Here is a 24,017-nt window from a genome sequence, read left to right as displayed (position 1 = left end):
AAACTGCCACTAGCAGCCAAGCAGCCAGGTGAGACAGAGGAGGGACCATCCCTGCTGCAGAGGAGACATAGCCAGAGGAGTTTAAGGGGTTTGAACAAGGACTGGGAGTGATGGAGGAGGATCCCTCCTGGAAGTCCAGCAGCTCAGCTGGATTCAATGCAGCTGCAGCACAATCAGGCCTAAAATTTCAGGATGAAACTTACTTTTTAACACTTGTGATAAGTCCATTTCTGTTCCTGGGCTGGGCTGGCTCAGGCTCAGCCAGCGGGTACATGAAAACTGCCCTTAAAGTAATTTAAGGGACCTCGGGAGTCTACGTAATGGTGACCTATTTATTGCCTTGAGCACTACAGCCCATGCAGCTCATCAGAGAAACATTAATTACATCTTGCCCTTTCCTCCCAGACAGCCTCATCCCTGTTCTGTGGCTGCAGTCACCTCTGGGGGAGAGAAATAGCTCCCAAAGAGCTCCATGGGATGCCTTGATGATAAGTATTTATTCATAAGTTACATTTAAACATAAATAATTGAGCAATAAAGAGAATAGTCTGCTCTCAACAAAAATAAATAATACACAACATTGATAAAATCCAATCAGACAGAATGTTCTAACAAATACAGCAAAGTTCACAGATTGCATTTGTGTGAAACAGCTGTACAGAACATTCCCAACATACCAGAGGAAAATAGTGCAGTATTATCTGTACATCCATCACTCCCTGGGCTCTGGGAGTTGGAGGTTTTTCTCGCTCTTCTCATTCTTTTAAAAAATACTTTTCCAGTTTTCAAGTGGACAGACACACAGGGCTGGGCAGGGGGCTGGGGCACACAGAGGGCTCCACACCCGAGCAGGGGCTGCAGCAGCAGCTCAGAGCCCCCCAGGAACTCCAGCTCCTTCCCTGGCAGGGGCTGGTCAGTGTCTGCAGGGCAGGGAGGAGGACGAGTGTGCACGGAGGGATCGGGGGAGGCTGGGCACTGCCATCTGCTCTCCATGGCATGGGCATCCATGGCCCTGCACAGCCCAGGGAGCAGGGGCCTGTCTGTGGGCTGAACCTGCTCACCTGAGCAGCACAGGCAGGGCCTGGCAGCTGCGACTGGCCACAGGGTGAGTTTGCAAAGCAAAACAAAGGCAGGTCTGTGTGGGCCATGGAGACTGAGCAGTGAGAGCCAGTCAGCCGAGGCCAGACTGGTGTTTTAGCTCATGAGCTCATCACTGCTCCCATGAACTGTGGCATTTAGGTTAAGGCCATTCTCCCAGCCAGAAACCTTAACAGCTTTAATCACTGCTAAATACAAACTCGAATGTTTTAGCAACACGAGCTCAGACACATTCTCTTCCGTGTTCAAGGCAAAGACAGTGAGGCCAGGACCATGCTCCTCCAAGGACCCCATCCAGTGCTTGCAACACTGGGCCCAGCCTTGCCTCCACAGCAGCTTCTGGCAGAGCACACAAGGTGCATATCCAGGCTTTACAGGTGCAGTAAGTCAAAACAGAAATGTTGCAGTTTGTCAAATCCCCCCTTTGAACATCGCAAAGATGTAGGCAGATGTCTTCTAGAGGAGGAAATAGAGAATGCAAAAAGATTTTGTCTAGAAATACAAAGTCAGTGTAACAAGGACTATCAAACACCAACCTCATCTGGTGAAGGGAAAGTTTGGGTTTTAAAAGTCTGTTACTATCTCCTCACTATTTATTACATTACATGGAAGATGCAATTAAAACACCATTTGGAATTACAGTGCAAGGAATGCTCCATCCAGTGGCTCACAGCGAGGCCCCAGGCACAGCCTGTCCATGGTCACTTGTTCTCAATCAGTGTCTGCACTTTGTAGACGAGGTCTCTGGCTATCCTCAGGATCTCTGCAGCATCGTGGTGCTCAGCCATTTCTAAGAGACACAGACAAACATCTTAACTCTCAGCACCACCCTCCTGCCCTGGCACTGATATTCATGTAGCATTAGCAATAATTAATTACTGTAACAAGCAGCAATCCCAGAACATTCCAGGGGGTGGTTTTGGAGAATTAAAGACAGAAGAAGTGGATTAATCCCTTGTGCTGCAGGACCTGGCATTGAGACTCAGAGCTTAAAATGATCATGAGTTTGTCACAACAAGAACTGCACCAGACAGTCTCAGGAAGGGAGAAGGAGCAAAGTCTCATTACTTTTTATCAAAATGGCTCTTACCATTAAAAAACTTGATAATATCAGTGAAGTCCATGTTGTTATCACGGATAATCTCTCGATAAACTTCCACAAGTGCTAAGGCAATGAAAAGGACAAAATGTTCTGAAGAGATGTGCTTTGCTGCCCAAATAACTTCCCACACTGTAAATACATCCTCGTACAACAATTCTGAATGGGAATAAACATTACAAGAGCATCTGATTATTCAACTGGCCATGTCCCTCCTCTCTCACCACTGTCTACAGGCCTTAGACATGAACAGACCCTGGAGACTCCTCCTTTCCCTCTCCCCCTCTCCTTTAGCCAACTCCTGTCACTTGTGCACGTAGGGCACAGAACTGGCTTAAAGAACAATTACCACAGCCTGGAGGGGGGTGCTGCAGAGCCAAGCCCAGGAAGGAACCCGAACCACGGGGACCACGTGAGAGCAGCACAGGAGGCCTGGCTGTTCTGCAGGGCTCCGTGACAGGCTGCAGGTCTGAACGTGTGCCCAGGGGTATCCTGGCTTTGCAGTGGGCCTGTCAGCACCAACACTCTGTGGAGTGTGCTTGTGCAAGGATCCTGGGACCACGGCTGCTCCCACACCACACAAGGCCCCTCACTCCAAGCACAGCAGCTCCTCAGCTATTGCTGAGCTGCTCCTTGTCACCACAAGGATGAGACAGGAGGTATCAAAGCTCACAGACAAATGGGATCACCTTTTTGAGCAAACAGGCATTTGCACTGGGCGGGAACTTGGTTTCAATCACATCATCAGGAATTTGCACTCCTCTTTCTAAGCCTGGACTTGTTCCAGTGCTGTTTCATCTCAGAGCTGCATTACCTTTCCTGGCTACAAACTCTCCAGTGATCCCAGCTGCCCCTCACCGTCCTGACAGACATTCACACCCAAACACAGAGCTGCTACAGTTCTACACAACCCTAAACTACAGGCACAGAACATTATTACCTCTTTTAAAGTCAAGCAGGAACCAGCGATAGCAGAAGTAAAAATGAGTGTAATCTCCATTCTGGTGCATCAATTCAAAAAGTTCTGAGTCCAGAATCTAGAATGGAAAACATCAGCTGTCAGGATGTGGTCTGAAAGCAGCCAAGGTCAGAGGTGCTGGACCCCCTCTGCTCCTCATCCCATGGCCAGAGCAGCTGCTCAGCAAGCACAGCCCTTTGCTGTGTGTTCAGTGCTGTGACCTGGGTGCCCTGACTCAGTGCTGAGCTGAGGAGTCACAGTTGATCCTCACCATGACTTTAAAGGGCCAAGAAACAAGGTGAAGATCCTGCTGATTTCCAACAAGTGGCAAATGTCCATCTCCACCTCCCCCCCTGCTCTCAGGCTGTAACTCTACAAATCCACTCACAACTCCTCCTCCCCAGCCCTGAAGTCACACCTGAGCCCCACTCCTTGGAGCTCTTGCCCTTCACTGTGGCATCAGGTGAGTGCTGAGCCTCTGGCACAGCCTTGGCTTCCTTCAGATCCCCTCAGACCAGACTCACCTGGATGAGGGACCGCATGTTGGCAAAGTGTGTGTCCATAGCACCTCCGTTGGGGAAGTTCTGGCTCATCCTCTTCATCAAGTGGCTGAAGCAGCTGTAGGCCAGCTGATCTGCAGGGACAAGGCAGACACTCAGTGCTGGCAATTGTGGGACTTCTTGAACCAAAATAATAGAACTGCAGGGCTTGGGAAAAACAGGGTCTTCCCCTTTGCTGTTCTCTGAATCCCAGAATTTAGGTGAAAGAGAGGTTGGTTCCTGACTCTGGACCATTTTTACTAGTTATGTTTCAAAGATTCCAGCCTGCAGTTGACTTTTCAGCATCAGCAACTTCCAGGACACAGTAATTTTACTAACTTTGGTAAAATTTAATCTGGAAGTCAGTGATTGACAGGGCAGCCCCAAGACACTAATCTTAGCCATTTCAACAGCCATGGGTGGAAAAAACAAATCAGGAGCTGTAGGTTTGATTTTGCTGGTGACCCAGCCCTGGTTAATGCAGACAACTCCTTCTGAAACAGCATTTCTAAGGAAAGGCCTCACTAAGGATACCAGCATGTCCCAAAGGAAAACCCTTCCTACCATTGTCAAGAATAACCATCAAAGGAGCCAGGAGGTCACACATGCCTTGGACATAACCAACTTCTAGGTGCTCCCAGACATAGCTGTGGAAAGAAGAAATCCTTGTATTGAAGGCTGATTCCATATGTAAGATCAAATCCTAAGCAGCTGCTGAAGGCGTGAGTCTCAGAACCTTCTGACTCTTCCCAGAGTATTTCACAGCCCTTTACTGTTTGCTGCCTGGATAAAGTGGCCCTCTGAGCATGGAGGTATCATCTTGATCAGGAGAGACCCAAACCTCAGAGTACATTCAGAGAACTGTTCTCTAAAACAGGGTCTGTCCCTTGAGAAATCTTCTCAAACCTGCATTCCAAACTTGGACCCATGCTCTAACCTGCCATCCTTCTGGCAAGTTGTTTTAAAGTCATTTGTGAGAATTCTTATTGACTGTTATTTGCATATTATCACAGTTTATAGATTAGCTTATGGATTGTGACAGAAATGTGAAAGTAGTTGGGTTTACAAGCTCATTACCTGCACATGACATTTCGGAGCTTCTCCAGGTTCTCAGCAGTGAAATACCAGTAATTCCGGTCACATCTCTGGACATCTTTATCAATTCTGTGCAAATTTAAGGCAACAGTGTCCAATAACTCTATCTAGAACAGAGAAGTTTTAGTTAGATATGCCAAGTTTACAGCATTCCTAGGACTCTGTGCAAATTTCCTCTGAGAATCACCAAACCAGAAACAGTACAATTACACTCTGAGCAGATGAGGGCATCGAAATACTCAATTACTGTCAAAAATGCCAGGTAAAACACATTTGTTTTCACTGGGAAATGTGCCAAACCTGTCTTATTTCCAAATGGCTATTTCCAGCTAAATAACTTCAGCAGAGAGAAGCAAAAACTATGCTGCTGGGTGACAGCAAAAGTAACAGAGGTGGCGGCATCTCGAATCTAGATTTAGGTTGTGGTTCCGTTTGACTAGATGGAGGTTTTAGCTTGATTTAAATAATATTAGAATCTTACAAGCAGTACATTGTCCACACCCCCAGGCACTGGAAGTTCTAACTGCTAGAAATGTACCACACTGATTGTCTTGTTCTCCTACTTAAAAAAAACACCCAAATTTTTCTTGCAGCCTTATTTCCACTCTAGCTCAAAATCCAGATGAAAAGATTTGGATGGAAAAATCCTCAGTTCTCATCCCACCCGCTGTAGTTCTAGTTTGGGACTCTCTCTCATTAAATCCTATCTGAAAAAGTACCAGTGTTTGCTAAAAAGGCAACGCTGTGCAGAGAGATGATGGTGCTTCATGGTGACCTACTGTGTAGGACGCAGCGCAGACCGAGGCGACATCCACCAAACAGTCCTGGGAGCCCAGCTGGGAGCCCAGCTGCTGCTCTGGGACAGAGTCCTGCGGCTGCAGCAGCCCCGGCTGGGCCCTCTGCCCGCTCCTTCCCCCCTCGGCGCTGCCCTCTTCCTCGGGCCCATCCTCGAAGGAGCCGCCCTGGCCGTCGTCGATGCTGGACAGGACGCCCGAGGTCACCGAGTAGTTGCGGGACGAGGGCAGCCCCGAGTCGGGCGAGTCGAACTCGGCGGCCGCGGGCGGCGCCGTCAGCGCGGGCTCCTCCTGCCCCCTGGGGTCCTGCTCCACCGAGTCTGTTTCATCCACAGAAATAAACACCTGCAAAACCAAACACACACCTCAACAGCAGCCATCATTTGCTCCGTGCTGGGTCGGACTAAAGGAGCTACAAGGAGGAGATCTGGAGAGCTGTTCCTCTGCTGACAGGGGATCTGCCTTCCTAGGTGAGCCTCAGAGCCCCTTAGGCACGTCCTGCTTAAGAACAGCTCTAGACTAGCCAAAATTCAGGCCTGCTCTTCACTCTAACATGGGCACATCACAGCTCCAATCTCTGCCCAGGATTCAGGAGCTGTGTTAACCTCCGTCTCTGCCTCCTGGGGCTGCACCTCTGCAAATGCTGAGCACTGCCCACCCCAGATGGTGAGTGGGCAGGGAGTACCTACATCATTGCTGATGGTGGAGTCCCTGTGGATGAGCCTCTGGACGTGGCTGTCAATGCTGCTGCCCGATGAAAACTTGGCCAGCGTGGCTGAGTGTGACTCCTTCTCTCGCTGCTTCACTATGACCTCGCAGGCCTTCCACTCAGCCATCACCTTCTGGTACCTCAGAGCAATGTCTGCGTCCACCTGCAGACAGAGACACGTCCTGAGACCCTGCCCTCCTTGCCAGAAGGCACTGACACTTGGAGGAAACAGGAGGGACAGCTCTCAGGCAGCTGCAGGGTCTCAGACTGAAAGCCCAAGGGGTGCTGAGGCCCTCTTGCTGCAGCAGCACATCCCCGTGACTGGAGAGGAGTACTCAGGTGTTGGGTATTAAATGCAGGGCATTAATAACACTGTAGGCACCAGAAAGGGTCTATATAAGCAGGTGTATACACTACCAACAGCACTGTGCCACTGTGACAGGGACCAGGGCAAGACAGAAGATGTCATGTCAAACCTCACACAGAAGTCAGATGCAGTCTATGGAGAAAGCACTGCCTCTACCTGCATCATCCCTAATTCTATCACACCTCCTTCCAACTCCTCTGGTCCATCTCTAACGTAGTCCTTGTGAAGAATTCCATGTCACAGGTTCATAGACACCAGCCTGTACAGAGTCAGATCCCAGGAGAAACTCTGGATCCCAGCTCCCACAGCCCCGTCCTGTGGCTGCATTGTGCATGGCCAAATCTATCCACACTGGGCACCACAGGAATAAACCAGATCTTTGTCACTGCTGGCTTTCTCTTTTGAAAGACAGCCACAGAAAGCCCCCTGAGCTATTAAGGGCATGTAGCAATTTTACTACTCTGTCACTTGTCAAGAGCTGAAGGGAAAGCACAATTGTGAGCTGGCTGAGCTGCTACCCGAGCGTTGCTGCTAAGAGCTGCAGGCTCTTTGTCACTTGAGGTAGCTGTCGAGTCATAAATCATAAAATACAACAGTTGGTGGAGGGCTGGAGGACAGCCACATCTGGGAGTGCAAAAATACCATCAGAAGACAAAGATGATAAATCACCTGCAATGACTTCAGTTTAGGACATGAGGTTCCTGTACATGCAGGTATTATGACTGTTTTCATGTCTCTCATTTAACAGACTCCTACATTCAGTGTAAACTAGGTCTCCAACAACCCATTCCTGTGAGGAGTCAGCTATTACTCGTGTTTACTACTGGTATTGAGTAGCTCCTTACAATTCCAGGTAAATTTGGAGTACCCCTGGGTTAGTAGGGTACAAACTCAGGGAGAAAAATCTTCTGTAAGAGCCTGTGTTCTGCAGATCAGATATTTTCTGTCTTGTAACATCTCTGTATGAATTTACTGTAATTCCTATCATACAGACTCCAGTATTTATCTCTTCTTGCCAAATCTCCTATGTTCTAGCTGTACAAATGCACATGCCCTTTGGAGAAGGGGCTAGCATCCATGAGAGATGGCTTCACATCTCCCACTCAAAACTAAGCATCTGGGTCCTCTTGTTCATTTCCAGACATACCTTTTATTTCTACACATGGATCATAAATCTGATAGTTCATATACTTGTGGAGATCAGAGACAGCAAAATGCAGTCTATGCAAGAAACCTCCAATATCCTTGCCTTTCTTGAAAATCTGAGATTAAAAGAAGAACGGAGCACTGCTCAGTAGAACATTCCTGATGTACACGCTACAGCCAGAAAATCTATAATAAACAACTACTAAGATGACTGGATTCAGGGGGGACAGTCTGGACTGTGACCCAATTTGAACAGTGAAGGGCTCTGTTTCTCCATCTGTGTTCAGAACTGGCTTTTAAAGATTATTGTGAGTAAAACAACTCAAATTGCCACGGCAATGTTGGTGTAGTGCCCCATTTGCAAGACACTGATTTGTCCATGGCAAGGCTCGAGGTCAGGCTGTCCTTCTGCTCTGCAGGTGCTCACAGGGATATAAATTACCCCTTGGCATGTAAAGTAATTGGGAGTTAGCAAATGCCAAATGTTTTGATATATAAACCCCTCCTTATCAATTTAATCCAGAACAGAATCAGCTACTGCATGAGTGCTACCTCCCTGGTAATAACACTAACTGAAAAGCAGATTAATGTGTTAATTATATTCCAGGCCAAACCTCATTACTGTTCCATCCAGTTCAGCCAATCTTTGGGTGATGTCACAGAAAAGCAATGTTTTACCACCACACAATATCTCCAGAAAAAGTCCATGCATGCAGATGCAGCACCATGGAGAAAAGGTAGTTATTTCAAGGAGCAGTCTGAAGTATAATTCAGCTAACACACCATATAAAAGAAGGGTGAGTAAAATTCCCATCCAAATGTCAATGTCCCCCCATTGTATAAGTGACAAATTTGTGCACACAGGGTGTGCTCAGGGCGTGTGCATGCCACAGACAGAGCTAAATGCAGGTTCCCTGACTTTCAAGAAAGAGAGAACTCTCATTTAGTGACATTCAGACTTTAAAACATAGTATCAAAACCCCTCTGCTAGCATGTGTTACCAATGTTTTCAGTAGTGTTTTTCCCTTGGGAATATCACACAGTAATAAACACCAAGCTATTCAGAAAACAAAACCTACTCTGCAAATGTAACTCAGATTCCACGGAAGCTATGGCTTACCTGGTCCATCTCCTTCTTGGCCATGCCAAATTTGTAGTGACCTAACAAGAATGGCCACACTTCCTTCCGAATCTCATGCTGGACCCCACCATAATAGACTCTTCTTAGTAATTCCAGTTCCTTGTAGTTCTACAGTGGCCAGGAGAAAGAGGTGTTGAAGGCAATACATCAGTATTTAACTCAGGTACACTTAGAGATACTTCACACTGAGTACAAAGACAGTGAAATACATGCAGAACACTAAATAAATTCTGCAGCTTGAGCCTTTAGGACCTTAGCTGAAATCCAGCCTAATATAGGCTATCATGCCTTCCACAGAAATAATCTAAATTTGAATAGATCAGTTGCTTTGATAATAATTTATATCTTTGCCATCATCAGAGAAGCAAAGGAGAGAAGAGACTGTAAGAACTGACTCTCTCATGAGTCGAGAAGCGACCCTGTGGTCAAACACCTTCAATATTTCGTGGGGCCCAGTGCAGGCGATGTCCTGCCCAGCGCAGCAGCGTGGAGCCCGTGCATGCACACTGGGGCACTGTCACTGACCTTCCTGTCCTTCTGGTACTTGCTCCAGAGCTCCTTGGTGAGGCCGGCGGCGGCGCAGGCGGGGCGGTCGGGGGGCACGATGCTGTGGTTGACGAGCGCCGAGAGGTGCGTGCGCACCGTGGACAGGTGCCGGCAGTGCGCCAGCCCTGGGGGACACCGAGGGACAGCTCAGCCACGGGGCCACGCCAGCGACTGCCCTGCCTGGGCTGAGCTGCTCTGCACCGTGTCACAATGAGCAGTTACAGCAGAGTAAAGGTTGAACAGATCAACACAGACCAGCGACATCCACATCGTGCATTCCACTGCCGTGTAAAACTTGTTCTGTCTTCGCTGGGCACCATTCCTCACACTGCCAGCAGCAAAACCCACAAATACTGAAACCCTGCCACTGCAGCTACATCCACCCTACTGCCCTGAATTTAGGGTCAGACTGCTTTCTAAGCCAAACATCCCATGTTGTTTAGATAAACATATGGGTACCACATGGGCCAGATATAAGAAGCTGCACTTACATCCATAAAAGGCTCTGGAAATGATCTGCCTCTTCATGCTTTCACACAACATCTTTAGGGGAGTTCTGTGGAGAGGCACCAACAGGATAAGAGCAGGTGGTGAAGACAGAGACCATAAAGAATTTCATGCTGATCCCTGTGTCCCACACACAGCAATTTTTTCTCTGCACCAAGATTTATTTAGTGAAAGGATACAGTAATAACAAACTCCACTTATTAAAGCATTTCTCCCCCCAGACAGATTTCCCCCTGGCACACACAGCCACAATTGCTGCAGGTGCACTGTAGAGGTCTGTGTCAAATGAGCTGTTGCCCTTCATTCAGTTGTGAATGACTTGTTAAAGATAACGTTCCCAGAGCTGAAGTATTTTACACTAGACAAAAGAACTAGATGAAATTTTTCTATCAAAATGTGGCTTGAGCACAGTTTAATAGGTTAGTTCTAATAAACTAAATTTCTTGCTGCCTAACTTCATCTTTTTATATTAGAAACTACTTGAAAATTGTCACCCTTGTCTTGAGTGCTGCAACCACTCACACCTTCCTGCTTTTACCCGTGGCATGCACACAGTGCCCAGGTAAGCTCTGCACAGCCTGCTCACCTGTCGTGGATGCAGGTGCAGCAGCTGGGAATGTCGTAGAGAGAGCTGCCCATGGAACAGGAGATACAGGAGGAGCCCTGGCTGCAGTGCTCCAGCTGCCACGACAGCAGGTTTGCCCCAAAGCCTTGCATCTCTATCATCTCACTGGTGTCTGTGGAAAAACCAAACAAGACAGAAGGACATCAGCCTCTTCCATTCTCTCCCCCTCCTCCTTCTGTGCATCCTGATGGTTCGTGCTTCACTCCTCAACAGGCTCTGAGCCTTGGTTCCAGCATCCTCAGAATCACTGCTCTGGACCTGCAGCATGCTATGCAGGGTCCCTTCCCAGGAAGCCAAACCCCTTCACCATTTGCCCCTCTCTTGCCCATGCACATCCCAGTTCATGTTTCAAGTAAATAGAGAAAAGGGTGCTGCAGTAACAACTAAACTGGTTCTTGTGTAATATTATGGAAATGTTATTTATGGCCAGAAGAGATAGTCTAGCCCAATCTTCTATTTAATTCAGGTCTCAGAATTTCATTTTGCACTTCCTGGAATCGGTCATAGAACTGCTGGTCCAGCCAGAGTGAAAGCTGGAGCATGAAAGAAATTAAGGCAAACAGAGTCAGTTACTTTCAGAAGATGCTTCTTTCCCCCTCAGAACCAGATCCTAAAACAGCACAGAAGGACAGTTCCAGTCCTGCCGATGTCCACATTATTTATAAAAGGATTCTCTCTACAGGAGTATGTGATCCAACTGTACAGTGCAGCTTCCTGAGTTACCCCTGCTCTACCAAATCTATCTCCCTTTTTAACCAGCTTCAGAAAGGCAACTCAAAAAATCAGCAGCTCCCTTCAGAGAGCTTGGCTTCAGCTCTTCAGCCTTCCCAGCTGGCATTTGAACTCGTGGGGTTTTTGGTTTATAATAAATAACTGGCCTTTCAGCTCACCCATGATTAAAATTAAGGCAAATACAATAATGTATGTCATAAAGTATGCCACTAAATTAACATTTACAAGCAAAATCCAGTCCCCTGGGCCGTGCTTTTAAAACAGATATTTGTTGAGTGGTGGGGAGGGGCAATTCCAAACCATCTCATGCATTTTAAATCAAGGTAGCACAAAGCATTTTAGGAGTGCCTATTAGAAAGTGGGCAGAGGTGAGGGAGGAGTGGAGTAAACCCATTTGTTAACAGAAAAAGCACAGGCTCATGCGGAAGCAGTCATGTGTGTTTCATTTCACAAAACAAAGTGTGATGCAAAAATGCTCTTCACCTTAATTCTTCAGGAAGGAGCTGAATGACCCAGTCTTTATTGCAGCTTCTTATTGGGTTCAAATAAAAACCACTGGATAAACATTTTTAGATCATTAGTTTTTGCCTCCCCTTTGTAGACAGGAAAATTGGGTTTTTCATTTCTAATTTTTTATTCTGTTTATTAGAGAAACAAGGAAAGAACCCCACAGAACCTAAAGATTCAGATGAAAGGTACCTGAATTAGTGAAGAATTAGAGTGAACAGCATCTTTTATTTAATTGTAGTGGTGTTATCTGTAAATTCAGCTACATGCAAAAGTCGAGCATGTTGCAAAATGTCAAAGCAGATGGCTGGCAAACCTGCTACAACAGTGTTGTCATTATGGGATGGGGCTGCTGGAGAGACAGCAGCCCAGGCAGGCTATTCCCAGGAACATCCCTAACTGTACCATCCCCTTCAAGATTAAATAGCCAAAAGCAGACACCTGACAGCCATTCTAGTGGGATAACTTACATGTCCTATAAACTGACTAAAAACCAAGTTGTGTTCCTTATGGTTAATGTGTATGTGGCAGTTAAATGCCTTCCTTCCCATTTTGGCCATATTCAGGCACAATCAGTTAGGACACACTAAAACTTCCTAAAACAGAGTCTTTTTTCAAGGGCAACACTATTTTTGGAACTTGTTTCCATCCATGCCTTCCAAGAACTCTTTATTAACTTGGGCTGGGCTTTATCAATTTCCAGGAGCTGCTCCCTTGGGATAAGTGTGTGGGCAGCCTGGAAGAATTGAGACTCTCCTTGAACACCTGTTCATACCCTGTCTAACCCAGAACTTCAGCACTGTACAGAGATGCAGGGCAATTATTGTCTCTTGCAGTCAGTCCCACCAGTCCAGGCTGTAAGAGAAAGCAAGGACTTCTCAGAATTCAGAGCTAAACTACTGGATGCCAAATGCACACACATCTTGAGAATACCAACTTAAATAATATGAAGAAATAGATGACAAATTTGTGGAGGGGTGGTGGAGCTTACAGCTGATCCTCTGAAGCCCACCCAGCCTATGGTGGAAGTGGAATGAAAGCACTGGCCCCAGACAGGCACTGCATCTCCACACAGCCTACTCTGCTCCCTCAGCTGTGAGATCACAAGCTGTCACACTCCCTCCTTCTCCCCTGAGAGCCTGCTCTAGTACCCAGCCTGTATGGAGGTGGGGCAGGAAGCCCCCGAGGAGAGGAGGTTTGCTGCTCAGCAGCACACACATCCAGGGACAGGGAAGATGGGAAGATGCTCTTCCCAGTCCCCACAGGCTGTGAGCCCACTCCCAGCCTCTCTGCCCATCTCATGGGGTGAGTGCAATGTCTTTCCCTGCAATAATGCCAACACTGTTGTATGCATCAGTGGAAGGAGCTGCAAGAGAGCTCTGGGACACAGGGGGAGGAGGATAAAAACCTTTCATCCTATTAGGAGCTGTGAGGTTCCGAGAGCAGATCATTGATAGCATTGCGTGTAGCTTATCTTCCTCCTCCTCATCATCGTCAACAGAGGTAGAGCGGCTGGCAGCTAAGTGGTGGTAGTTAATAGTTACTGCTCAAAGAAAATAGTGAAAGAGGAGCATAAGAAGAAAGAACTCAGTGCTGTGGGAAAGCTCAAAAGGACATGGTCAGCAAAGACAACGGACCTGAATCCTGCCCTCTGCTCGAGGGCACAGCTCTTGTAAATGGGTGTGAAAACTGAGTTTCTTACAGGAACAAAGCATGCTCCACCAAACTCAGGCCAGCCTTTGAGTGTGCACAGGCTGTGAGAGCACACGTGGCACACCACAGCAAGGGACAAGGATCCCAGAGCCAGCCTGCAGCAGCTGAGTATGCTTTTGAGCAAAGCTCCACAGGAATTCTAGGCTCCAGCTAGCTTCTGTCCTTTCCTGTGCCCTAGCAGTGCTGTGGCCCCTTCTCTGAAACCTGTGCCAGATGCATCTGGACAGCAAAGGTCACTCCCAGCTGCGTGTGGCTCTGCAGACAGGCAGAGTTCCTGCTGGCACAGCACCTGCAGCTCCTGCCCCACGAGCCCCCGGGCTCTGCAGCCCTCCCTCCACCGGGCACAGGCACCAGGTGCTCTGCTGTGTGTGCCAGACTCACCTGTGCCAGCCCAGGAGCCCTGACAAAGCCCAGCCAGCACTGAGGCCCAGGCCCAGGAGGCTGCAGAGGAGACTCCTGCTTTCTCAGCTGCACTAGGTCCCAGTGTGAGCAGTAACTCCAAATCCCCTGTAAACTTTAGGGTCTGATCTTCCCAGGAAGTTCTTGCTTCTTTGCCCGGGGAATAGAACTGAATGTGCTGTTTGAGAACTAGCGCAAATGCCTTCTTGTGTGTAAGGAATTTGTATTCACTGATGACATGAGGTGGTTTGGTGCTTGGGAATTCATTTAGTTTCCTTGGAAGGGCCTTTATCCATTGTTAATTTTGTGCTTCCAAGCCAGGAAAACTTAGCCCAGGGAGTTCTTGGGGTACTTTTAAGGGTTTATGGTTGAGGGGTTTTTTTCCTAATAACAACATTATGAACAAGCATTGTGGCCAGTAAAAATATTCAGGAGCAAAACTGCTCTTGGCTAGTCAAGCAATCTTTTTTGTTTCAGTCTCAGTTTGCAAGCCCAGGGGAGTATTTTGAAAACTTGCTCTGTAAAACACAGAGTAAATACAAGATTCCCCACCTCATCTCCATTTCCACTAAGACAGCAAGTCTCCCTGCATTAAGGAAACCTAAGTTGTACGTGTTGATCACAATTATCTCTCAGTGGAATTTATTAGAGGTTTGGGTTTTTTACCCCCTTACAAAAATGTGGCTTGTCACCTGCAGGTACTTCCCAGGATATTACTTCAAGATTTTCTCAGATGCCTGATTTGGTTTTCCATTTGTTTTTTTTTCCAAACAAAGCAGAACAGAGGCACTTACTGTTATCGTGCTTGTGTCCAGGATAAATAATTCTGAAGACATAATCTGTGGATGTGTCCTCAGCTGGCATCTCCTCCAGGTCCACTGATTTGTTGCTGTTCCGTTTTCGAAGCTTTGGAAACACCTTGCCCTAGAGAAAATAATAATTCCATACATTCAGCTATGAGTGACTAACAGAGTGCAACAAACTAAGTACTACAGTCCTTTGGCATCTTAAATCTCCAAACTTTCAATTCTGGGAGGGGGTGAGGGAGAAAACAGTGGAGTCATATGCAGGTGGTGGTTTAGGGGTACTTAATACTACTTTTCTGTGTGCTGTAAACCAGCCTTTTTTTGTAATCTATAGGAGCTGGGCACCCCAAGCCTCTGGCAGCAGCTCTGTCCAGTCCATCTGAATCTCACTTCTATTGTGTGTGTTTGTACCTTGATGCAATGGCAGATTCCAGCTCATTGCTCAATGGGTAATGAAGGTGTGAACAATTTTTAAAGACCATGTGTATAAAGAAGCCAGCTGGACTAAATGGAGTTGTGTCTGCCTTTACCATAAAGCAGCTTGAAGCCAGTGCCTGACCCCGTGGAGCAGAGATACCACCAGCAGCCTCACCCAAGAGCTCAGCAGAAGCAGCAGTACCTTGCCCTGCTGGGACCAGAGCGGGGGCTCCAGCTGGCCCCGGGGCAGGAGCCCGTTCTCCAGGCAGGACAGGAAGGCGAGCAGGTGCCCTCCCTGGGGGAAGTGCAGTGGAGGCCTCTGGGTCCCATCCTGGCTCACCAGCACCAATGTCCATCTGCTTTCTGCTGCAAGGAGGACAAGGGGAGTCCACACTGTTACATCAGAGCCTCAGTTTTCTGCTCTTACTTTCTAAGTAAATTTTATTTGGGATCATCTCTGAGTAGACAAACAAACCTTTGTAAGGCACAGTGTGATCTAAGGATGATATCAGCCCTTCAGTCCTAAAGAAACTCAAGATACAAGCAAACTATGAAAGCCTCATACAGCTGTCATCCTCTATCAGCTAGGACTGGAGATTTTAACACTCATTCCCACATGGCCAGAACTAGTCAGAGGTGTTCCTGACACTGAGGGAGGCAAAGCAGTCATTCAAGTAGCTCTCCTGTTTATGTATTTTTAAGGAATATATGCTTAAGGGTTATGCTTACGTTGCTGGTGGCAGTGGATGCAGACAATCTGGCTCAGTGGCACAATCAATGCGTAGTCCCAGTATACACTAAAAAGGAAGGAAAATGCAGAGAACATTGTTTTTTCCATATTCAGGAATGCTTGCAGTTCCAAGCACCTGATAGAATGAACTCTGCTAAGTTATTAATTGCTTATTAAATTTGGTCAATGAAAGTAAATTACTGGTCAAGTAAAGGGCAAAGGAAAGCTATTTTCTCCACATTGGATATTCTGGTACTAGGTTTGTACAACCTCTGCTTCCCTCTTCCCCTCCCCTTCCTCTTTCCTGGTGCTCCCCAGCAGGTTACACAGTTCTTCCCATCTTTCCTGAATGCAATGAGTACCTTTTCTCCAGTTCTGAATCTCCAAGGGTTCCATTCATCAACTGGTTTGGTGTCCATTTCAATGTCAAACTATCTGCTGATTGATGAAGGGACAGATATCCAGGAATTGCCTCCAAGTCATCTTTCTGTTCAGAGAAGCAACAGACAACCCAGGTGACTCAAGTGCACAAAATATCTGCATAAAATATATGCTCCAGTCTTTCTGTGCCATGCGAGCTCCACAGCTGCAGTATCTGGGAAGCGCGGAGGGAAACTCTAACAGCAAAAGTACTGGTATACAATATTGCTACTAGCAAGAGGGGAAAAACCACAACACAGTCAGCTGGTTTATGAAATACTGTCCAGGATGTTTGTTCCTGCCTACAGCCCACTGCTCACTGACAGAGGCCAGGCAGTGAAAGCATTTGTGACGTGTCAAATCTACCGCAGCCCTGGAGAGCCAAGCAGAAGGCAGCTCTGTGCTGAGAACAGAACGCACCAAGCCCTCACCAGGTCGGAGCTCTACCCCCAGCTCCACCCCTCCTGCCCCAGTGCCAGCCCCAAGTGCTGCTGCACTCACCGGCTGCACCAGGACGTTGTTCTTGCCGTAGAGAAGGTGGGTCCTGGAGTTCTGGTGCAGGGACTCCACGTACTCCCGTGCCGAGGCAGCAAAGCGATCTTCCGACGTGCTGCCGCTGGAGTGGCGCTTGCGGATCTGCACACACAGCAGGCAGGTCAGCCAGGGCACAGACAGCAGGGCAACTCCTGTGCAGCCAGGGCTTTGCAGAGAAACTCAGCCCTGATCATGGCACCTCAGAATTTCTTGTGAACTACGTGGTCAGATCACAACTGTCAAATGCCACAGAATTTAGTGCTGGGTCTCAGACTTTTCTACGTACAGATAAAGAGGGCATCGTGGCCCAAATGGAGTTCTAATCTGTGATAAAGCTCTGTTACAGAAGAAAGCCTGTTCCAGGTTCAGGTCCCTCCCTCATGGGGCTGTTTTTATTCCCAGCCCGTGCCCCAGCTCAGGGACAGGCACAGAGTAAATACCTACTCCCAGGGCCGGGCGCTTGGAGGGCGAGTCCTGGCGGCCGTGCGCGCCGTGGATGCGGTGCCGCTGCACCAGCTCGTCGGCCGAAGGGTCGGTCCAGTAGTGGTCAGCTGTCTTCAGCTTGGTGTACTCCAGAGCACACGGTCCAACTAGGAAAAGAGACCAAGGGAGGAACCTTCTGAGTCTGTTCAGAGACACACTCACTGCTACCCTGCTGGCTGAGCACGGAAGGTGAGATTTCCTTCTCAAGCCAAGTGAATAATAATGATCACGGATCCCACAGGATCAGCCCACAATACAGACAATATAATAATGTATCACTCCTATTATCCAGGGCTGTGTAAGAGTATTCTTGTAGGACACAGTGCCCTGCCACAGCAGCATTAGCAGTTACAAACTGCCAGCAAGCAATCAGTAAAAATCCATTCCCATTCTGCTCTCTAATCCCACCAGATGATCAGTCTCTTCTGGTCTTGTAAGCAACAAAACATCTTCACTGTTGCTCTATTATAAACAGTTAACTACATACAAGATACAAAATTCCCCTCTTGTAACACTGTTATAATGCAAAATGCTTTAAGAAACAATTTATTTCTTCAGCATAAAAAGTAACTTTGCAAGAACTCACCTAGCAGAGAAGCCAGTATTGGGCCACAAACAGGATCTGCCAGTAAAGCTTCCTTTTCATAGTATTTACTACGAATAAAAGATGAGACCTCAGTTAAAAACAGTACTCGGTATGAGCCATTTCAAAGCTTGGGTGTAGCTACAGGTCTAACACAATGGGCCTCTTGACATGCTCATTCTGTCTCATCTATTTTCCAGCTGAGCTCGGAGAGGCAGGAGCTTGCCTTGTGCTCAGTGTGTTTACCCAGTATATTTGATTTGGGGCTTTGGGCAGAATTGCAATATGGGAACAAACAATAGTTCTCTGCAAGCAATTTTGTCCATTTTCCACAGAGACAAAACAATCCACACATTCTTAAACATGTCTTCCATCTGTGAGGAATCATCTTGAAACACTGTGAAGAACTATGAACTACTACATTGCTCTTGCAGTGACCCCAAAGTCTTGCCATTGCAGCAGGCAAAGCTGCTTTACAAAACCACACAGCTAAAAAACACCCACAGTTCTGGAATGCCACTGTCCTCTGTGGTCTGTTCACTAGATGGGGCTCAAACTCTAAAGCACCTGCTCCTCCTCCAGGACAGAACAGCTGAAGGATGTGAACATGGAGCATTTGACAGTAATGACACAAAAATGCATGGTAACAAGCCTTATGAAAAGGTTTGTTTTAGTCACCAAGTCAGGTTCTCAAAATCACACACCTGCAATGAAGGACCTGATCCTAACTCATCTGAACGGATGGGGAAGGCAGTGAGGTGATGGAACAACTGAGAGCAAACTCCCCTGATGTGTCTCCTGTGGATTATGTGGAAAAGAAATTAAAACCCCTTCTACCCATGTATCTGCAGACACTGAGGCAGTGGACTAAAATGCTTTCATTAACTGTGTCTCTGGGACATGGCCAACCCTCCTTCTGTCTCCTCTGCACACAGCTCATGAAATCCAAGCTGGCATTACATATCCCAGAGCAACAGTTTGCTTGAACAGCACAAAGACCTTTCTTCCATTCTCTTGCTTTTAGTGGCAAGATACATCATGAAAGCAAAGCTGATGACAAGGAAAACAGTAACACAAACTTGGAAAATACTGTGAAAATAAGCTGCTTTGCCCTTAGCTCTCATCCTTGTTCAGACCCATTGGCTTTGGATGAACAAGAATGTGTTGCCAGTGCAGAATGACAAGAGCACCCTGCAAGCAAACTTCCTTTCTGGAACCACACCAAGCTTTAGGGTCCCTTCCTTTCTCTTTTCATGGGAGACTGTCCTCAGTGTGCCCCATTAAGTCTTCTGTATCACACCCATTACAATATGGGCACCTAATATACTTGAAGTTACATTTGTAGCTGATTTCTGGAAAGCTGAATGCCTGTTAATGCTTTTTTGTAAGCCTGAAACACTGTCAGTGATGAAAAACCAAAGTACATTTTTTTCTAAATGCCTATATAACTGGTTTCATCTTACCAGAAGTCTGCATCACAGGGGTTTGCCAAAGACTTTTGATGAAACCCCTTGCTGCAGACACCTAAATCCATCAATCCAACAAATCCCTGTGCTTCTGCTGCTTTCCTTACCTGCAGTTATCAACAATGTACTGCACAATCTTGTCCAGCACCTTCTCAATCAAGGCTGTCCGAACCCAGATGTGCTTGATGGCCTGAGGTGTCAGGACAGGCGTTTTGCTTGTGGTTGATCCCTGCCTTTTGAGGGGTTCCTGCCCGTTTGGCTGATTTTTCCTGCAAAAGGTGATAAAATAAAAGTAGTCAGAATTTGCACAGCTCCATCACCCAGTGAAACCCATCCTCCTGCAGCAGGTAACACAGTGCAGCTGCAGGAGAAAGGTGCTGCAAAGCACAGGGGCACGTGCCTTGGCTCTGCACACACTGCCCTGGGCTGAAGGGAACAGGAACCCCCTCGATGTCTTTTCCAAAAACCTCTCCCTTAAAATAGAAGAGGATTCCATTTTGCCTCAATGAGGAAAGAAACCCTGACATCTTCAGGTTCTTTGCCAGCACTTGGGTTCTCTTTCGGGAAACTGTTCAGTTACACAGAGTTAATACATTTGTTTGGGGCTGTTTGGGTGAGATCTGTAATTCCCTCTGCACTGACAGGGTCCCAAGTCCTACAGCAGGCCATGGCAGCACCCCTACAGGCAAGGAAGACACCACTGACATCAGAACAATTTGGGTGTTTAGCTGCATCCCAAACAGGGGTTTTCTTAAGCCACAGCCTCAGGAGCAGTTAGGCTATTACAGCCCTCCTGTCTCATTTCATACATCCAGCAGAGCGAGTCCACCCCCGGCAGCATTTCCCAATAGTATCTTTTCTGTGTGTATTTTCCACAGCACTTAAATTTTGTGGCTGTTAATAGCTGAAAAACACACAAAATTTGTCCAAGAGAAACCACATAATTTAAGTTCATTTGCTCCTCTCTGTTAGTGGGTACAGCCAAAGTTCTCTTGTGGTTAGAAGGCTGTTTGTGTGGGCTCTTAACCAGGAGAGAGGCTGGTCAATTTTCAGTAGAAAGCATCCTTCTTCCCAACATTTAAAAAACTAAACTTAATAAAATCCCTGTCTGTATCAGTAGGCCCAATTAAAAATATATCAAAAATAGGTACATATCTGTCAAAAACTACATAACAAAGTCTGATAATTATAAGTCTAATAAAGATAAATGTCAGAAAATTACACAGAAATATAAGTGCCAATTTAAATAATTGTCAGTAATGAAAGACAAGCTCTCTCACAAAGCCCTTCTTTACAGCAAATTGATCAGAAGCTAAAAGTTCCTACAGTGTAAAAGGAGCTCTCAGGGCTCAGCAGTGCCTACAAACAGAATTAAAAATGCTCTTGTCCTGAGCTTATAGGACAAGACACTCATGCACTGTGATTTCATCTACAGAACCACATGGAAAATTTTAACTTTGGTACTCACCACCAGCAAGAAGTCTAAGACTTTCAGTAACCTCAAGTCCTTGACTCCAGGATTCTGTTGTGCTGAAGTCCAGCTGTACTGAACAGCTTTCCTACACCATCCTCCTTCCCATCACTCTTTGTATCCATTAATTTAACTGTTTCTGCTATGATACCTAGAAATTTGCTCCTGGTTTGGCAGGAGCATGCCAAAACAGCTTTTCCAGTATGTCTGTTCTTGAGTTCCTCCTTCCACCCCCTCCCTTCCCACCAACAGTCCAAGCTGGTCCACCATCCCCAGACTGTGAGCCCTGTCTGCAATCACCAGTAATTAGTCACTTCTGTGGCTGTGTGTGGGCTGAATGTGCTCCTCTGCTGTACTGAGAGGCAAAATGAAACACCAAAGCCTCAGTTCCCCGTGTCTGTCCCTTTGCTCACTGCCAGCTTGATCAAACACCAACACCTAGAGGTGCTAACAAGACAAAGCTGCGTCACCCGAGCCAAGCCCCTGTGCCCTCACGGGGCAGTCTGTGTCAGCACCCTGCACACACACCCTGCATCCACCTGGCTGATAAACAGAGCCCAGCCTCACCTGCTCTCTACCTGCTGCTGCAGCTCCTGCACCTTCTTGCACACGTCCCCAGCTATGGCACAGGTCTTGCCCACCTTGGTGAAGAGCGCGGCCACCTTGTCGGTGCGCAGGAAGCCGGCGGCCCTGCGCTTCAGCATGTGCAGCAGGCACGCCTCCACCACACCTGTGGAGGGGACACAGCGTTATGGTCAGCTGCCTTCTGCCTGCTCCTCAGCCAGCACAGCCTGCTCACTGCCCCTGCGCACGGGTGGGTCAAGAGCAGAGCGGTGGGACAGACAGACAGACAGACACGAACTCAGAATCAGACAGATGGCATCAGCATGTGTATAATCTGCTACTACAAGCACCTTGTAAAGTACAGATAATGGCAGTATATAATAAACTGGAGTCTCTGAGTGTTTTCACCCCACTTTACATGTGCCACACAGAACCACACTAACATTCCCTGATGGCCACCAGTGAAACACTGCACTGCACTATGCAATAGTGCAGCAGAAATCTATCCAGCTCTCTGTAACCTGCTGCAGGGCAAGGAAATGAGAAATACAAATTAAAACAACCACCACAAATCTAAACAAAAAGTAAGCCTTCCCTGTCTATCAGCTTCTGAAGTGAGACTGCAGATGACTCCCAGAGTCATACAAAGGGATGAAGAACAGACCAGCTCATTCACAGGCAAGGGGAAAGCCCCAGCTCTGTGTGCCAGGTGTGTGCCCAGGGCAGGGCAGCCTTCACAGGGCTCTGGGTGCAGCACTGTGCAGGGCTCTCCTGTGCTGGGTGGCAGCAGGCAGCCCATGGGGACACACAGCTCCCCACCTTAAATACTGGTTACAGTAAAAATGGCACTCCATCTGCTCTGACACAGCGGCTCTTCTTGACACAAGGCAGCATTCTGTTGTACTTTATGCCCAACACTGTCAGGTGCTGAGCATTTCCTGAAGACTCCTCTCCTTATTGTACTTGAAGGCTCCAAATCCCGTAACACCTGAAAGCCTGCATCTGAAATAGACCTGTCCTCACTGTTTGGGCCCTGAAAGCTGACCCGAGTCCCAGGCCAGCTGGGGTCACACAGAAACACCTCCTGCTGAACCCTGAGGAGCCCCAGCCCAGGGCACAGCACAATGGGGCAGTGCCTCAGGACAGAAGCGATGGCTCAGACAGACAGTGAGCAGCAGCTCTGGTGCTGCTTCCCATGCTGGGGGCACTTCCAGCCACAACACCTGCCTCAGAAGCCCTCCACCCCCAGGCACAACAGCGTGTGCACGGCACTGGTCCCTGGGAGGAGGAGCAGGACACGTCCCTGAGTGACCCCTCTGAGCCATCAGAAACATCCCCTGAGCTCAAAGGACATCCGTGGGTGGCAGAGGCAGAGCCCATGGTCTGACAGGAGCAGGAGCCAGGCACTGATGCCATCTCTGAGTGGAACCAGGCTGGCTCCCCTGCCAGGGGAAGGAGCATCCGTGCAGGAATGCCCATGGTGCCATCTCTGAGTGGAACCAGGCTGGCTCCCCTGCCAGGGGAAGGAGCATCCATGCAGGAATGCCCGCGGCGCTGCGGGGGACAGCAGTGATGACACCATGGACAAGTTCTGCACAGCACGGTCTAGCTCCTATCTAGCAACCATCACAGCAGCTCTTAACCCAGCAACTGTTGTGCTCTGTCTTTCCATTAGAAATAAAGAAAAAAGAAAAGCAGCTTTCCAGATGCCTGGAGCAATGCAGCAATTTGATTCCAAATCTTAGATGAAGCAACCTGCCTTTAAAAATAACTGCAAAGAAGTGCATTGCTGTTGCTTAGGAAACAGACTCTCTTCCCACCTTCACTGCTTTTTTTTATTTCTTTAAAACAATAAAATATTAATGAAACAAATTTAGTGAAAAGCACAGCAGGCACAGCTTTAATTATTAATAAATGCTGCAGCTGCCACTGAGGGCAATTTCCCCAGTGACTGTCCCTAGAGCCCCAATATTTAATTATTCCATTGTGACATTTCTCATCACAAGAACTTGGGTAAGATCAGTCCCCAGCTGCCTATAACGCACACACGGGGGTCATCTGCAAGGGGCGAGACACTGGAATTTGCTGCAGGATTGCCTCCAAACGTATTTTCCACAGGACAAGAGATTAACACATGTCCAGTTCTATGCGTAAGGAGCCCTTGGATTGGGGGGCAGGTTACAGCCCAGCCTGTGTGACCCTCAGGCCACTTCATTCTCCTACACTTCAACCCCAGAGTGAGACTAGCAGCACTGGCTGGCAGCACTCATCTCTCCAGGCTCCTTTCTACAAGAATTATTCCAGAACAGCTGGAATACATTCACATCTGACTTGATCTGAATGTGCTTGCAAATACACCGTGGCTTTTATCCAGTTAGACTACAAAACATGCAAGCAGGGCAGCACATCTTGTGACACAGATGCCATGCCATTCCAGCCCAGGGGACCGTGTGGATGCCACCCTGGCGGCACAGGACAGCAGCAAGGGATCCCTCCCACCCAGCAGGAGAATGGCACAGCACTGCAGGGAGGGAGCAGCTCCTGGCAAAGCCCCCAGGGCTTCCCTTT

At 47.7% G+C, this 24,017-nt stretch overlaps 1 protein-coding gene across 7 annotated transcripts in view; it reads right to left on the bottom strand.

The window, feature by feature from the left end:
- Positions 1-421: 421 nt before the first annotated feature.
- The window catches only part of SGSM2 (small G protein signaling modulator 2), a 37,441-nt gene continuing 13,845 nt past the window's right edge, over positions 422-24,017 (bottom strand). Inside the window, exons 3-24 of one of the 7 annotated variants that reach the window (XM_030962714.1) lie at positions 21,453-21,615; positions 19,522-19,683; positions 17,952-18,019; positions 17,327-17,472; positions 16,850-16,984; positions 16,291-16,415; positions 15,928-15,995; positions 15,401-15,564; positions 14,770-14,899; positions 13,272-13,406; positions 10,586-10,736; positions 9,984-10,048; positions 9,472-9,617; positions 8,926-9,054; positions 6,273-6,455; positions 5,569-5,928; positions 4,772-4,896; positions 4,259-4,341; positions 3,680-3,789; positions 3,138-3,234; positions 2,189-2,356; positions 422-1,888 (exon numbers count right to left, since the gene is read on the bottom strand). In XM_030962714.1, the coding sequence (XP_030818574.1) occupies positions 1,800-1,888; positions 2,189-2,356; positions 3,138-3,234; positions 3,680-3,789; positions 4,259-4,341; positions 4,772-4,896; positions 5,569-5,928; positions 6,273-6,455; positions 8,926-9,054; positions 9,472-9,617; positions 9,984-10,048; positions 10,586-10,736; positions 13,272-13,406; positions 14,770-14,899; positions 15,401-15,564; positions 15,928-15,995; positions 16,291-16,415; positions 16,850-16,984; positions 17,327-17,472; positions 17,952-18,019; positions 19,522-19,683; positions 21,453-21,615 (3,002 nt within the window). In that variant the 3' untranslated portion in view covers positions 422-1,799. The remainder of the gene's footprint in view (positions 1,889-2,188; positions 2,357-3,137; positions 3,235-3,679; positions 3,790-4,258; positions 4,342-4,771; positions 4,897-5,568; positions 5,929-6,272; positions 6,456-8,925; positions 9,055-9,471; positions 9,618-9,983; positions 10,049-10,585; positions 10,737-13,271; positions 13,407-14,769; positions 14,900-15,400; positions 15,565-15,927; positions 15,996-16,290; positions 16,416-16,849; positions 16,985-17,326; positions 17,473-17,951; positions 18,020-19,521; positions 19,684-21,452; positions 21,616-24,017) is intronic. The other 6 variants (XM_030962717.1, XM_030962716.1, XM_030962715.1 and 3 more) reach the window with 6 other exon arrangements.

Source organism: Camarhynchus parvulus, chromosome 19 (assembly GCF_901933205.1).
Source record: "Camarhynchus parvulus chromosome 19, STF_HiC, whole genome shotgun sequence".
NCBI classification, from domain to species: Eukaryota; Metazoa; Chordata; class Aves; order Passeriformes; family Thraupidae; genus Camarhynchus; species Camarhynchus parvulus.
Note: the sequence above shows the minus strand (reverse complement) of the source record. Positions and strands in the feature narration are given on the sequence as shown.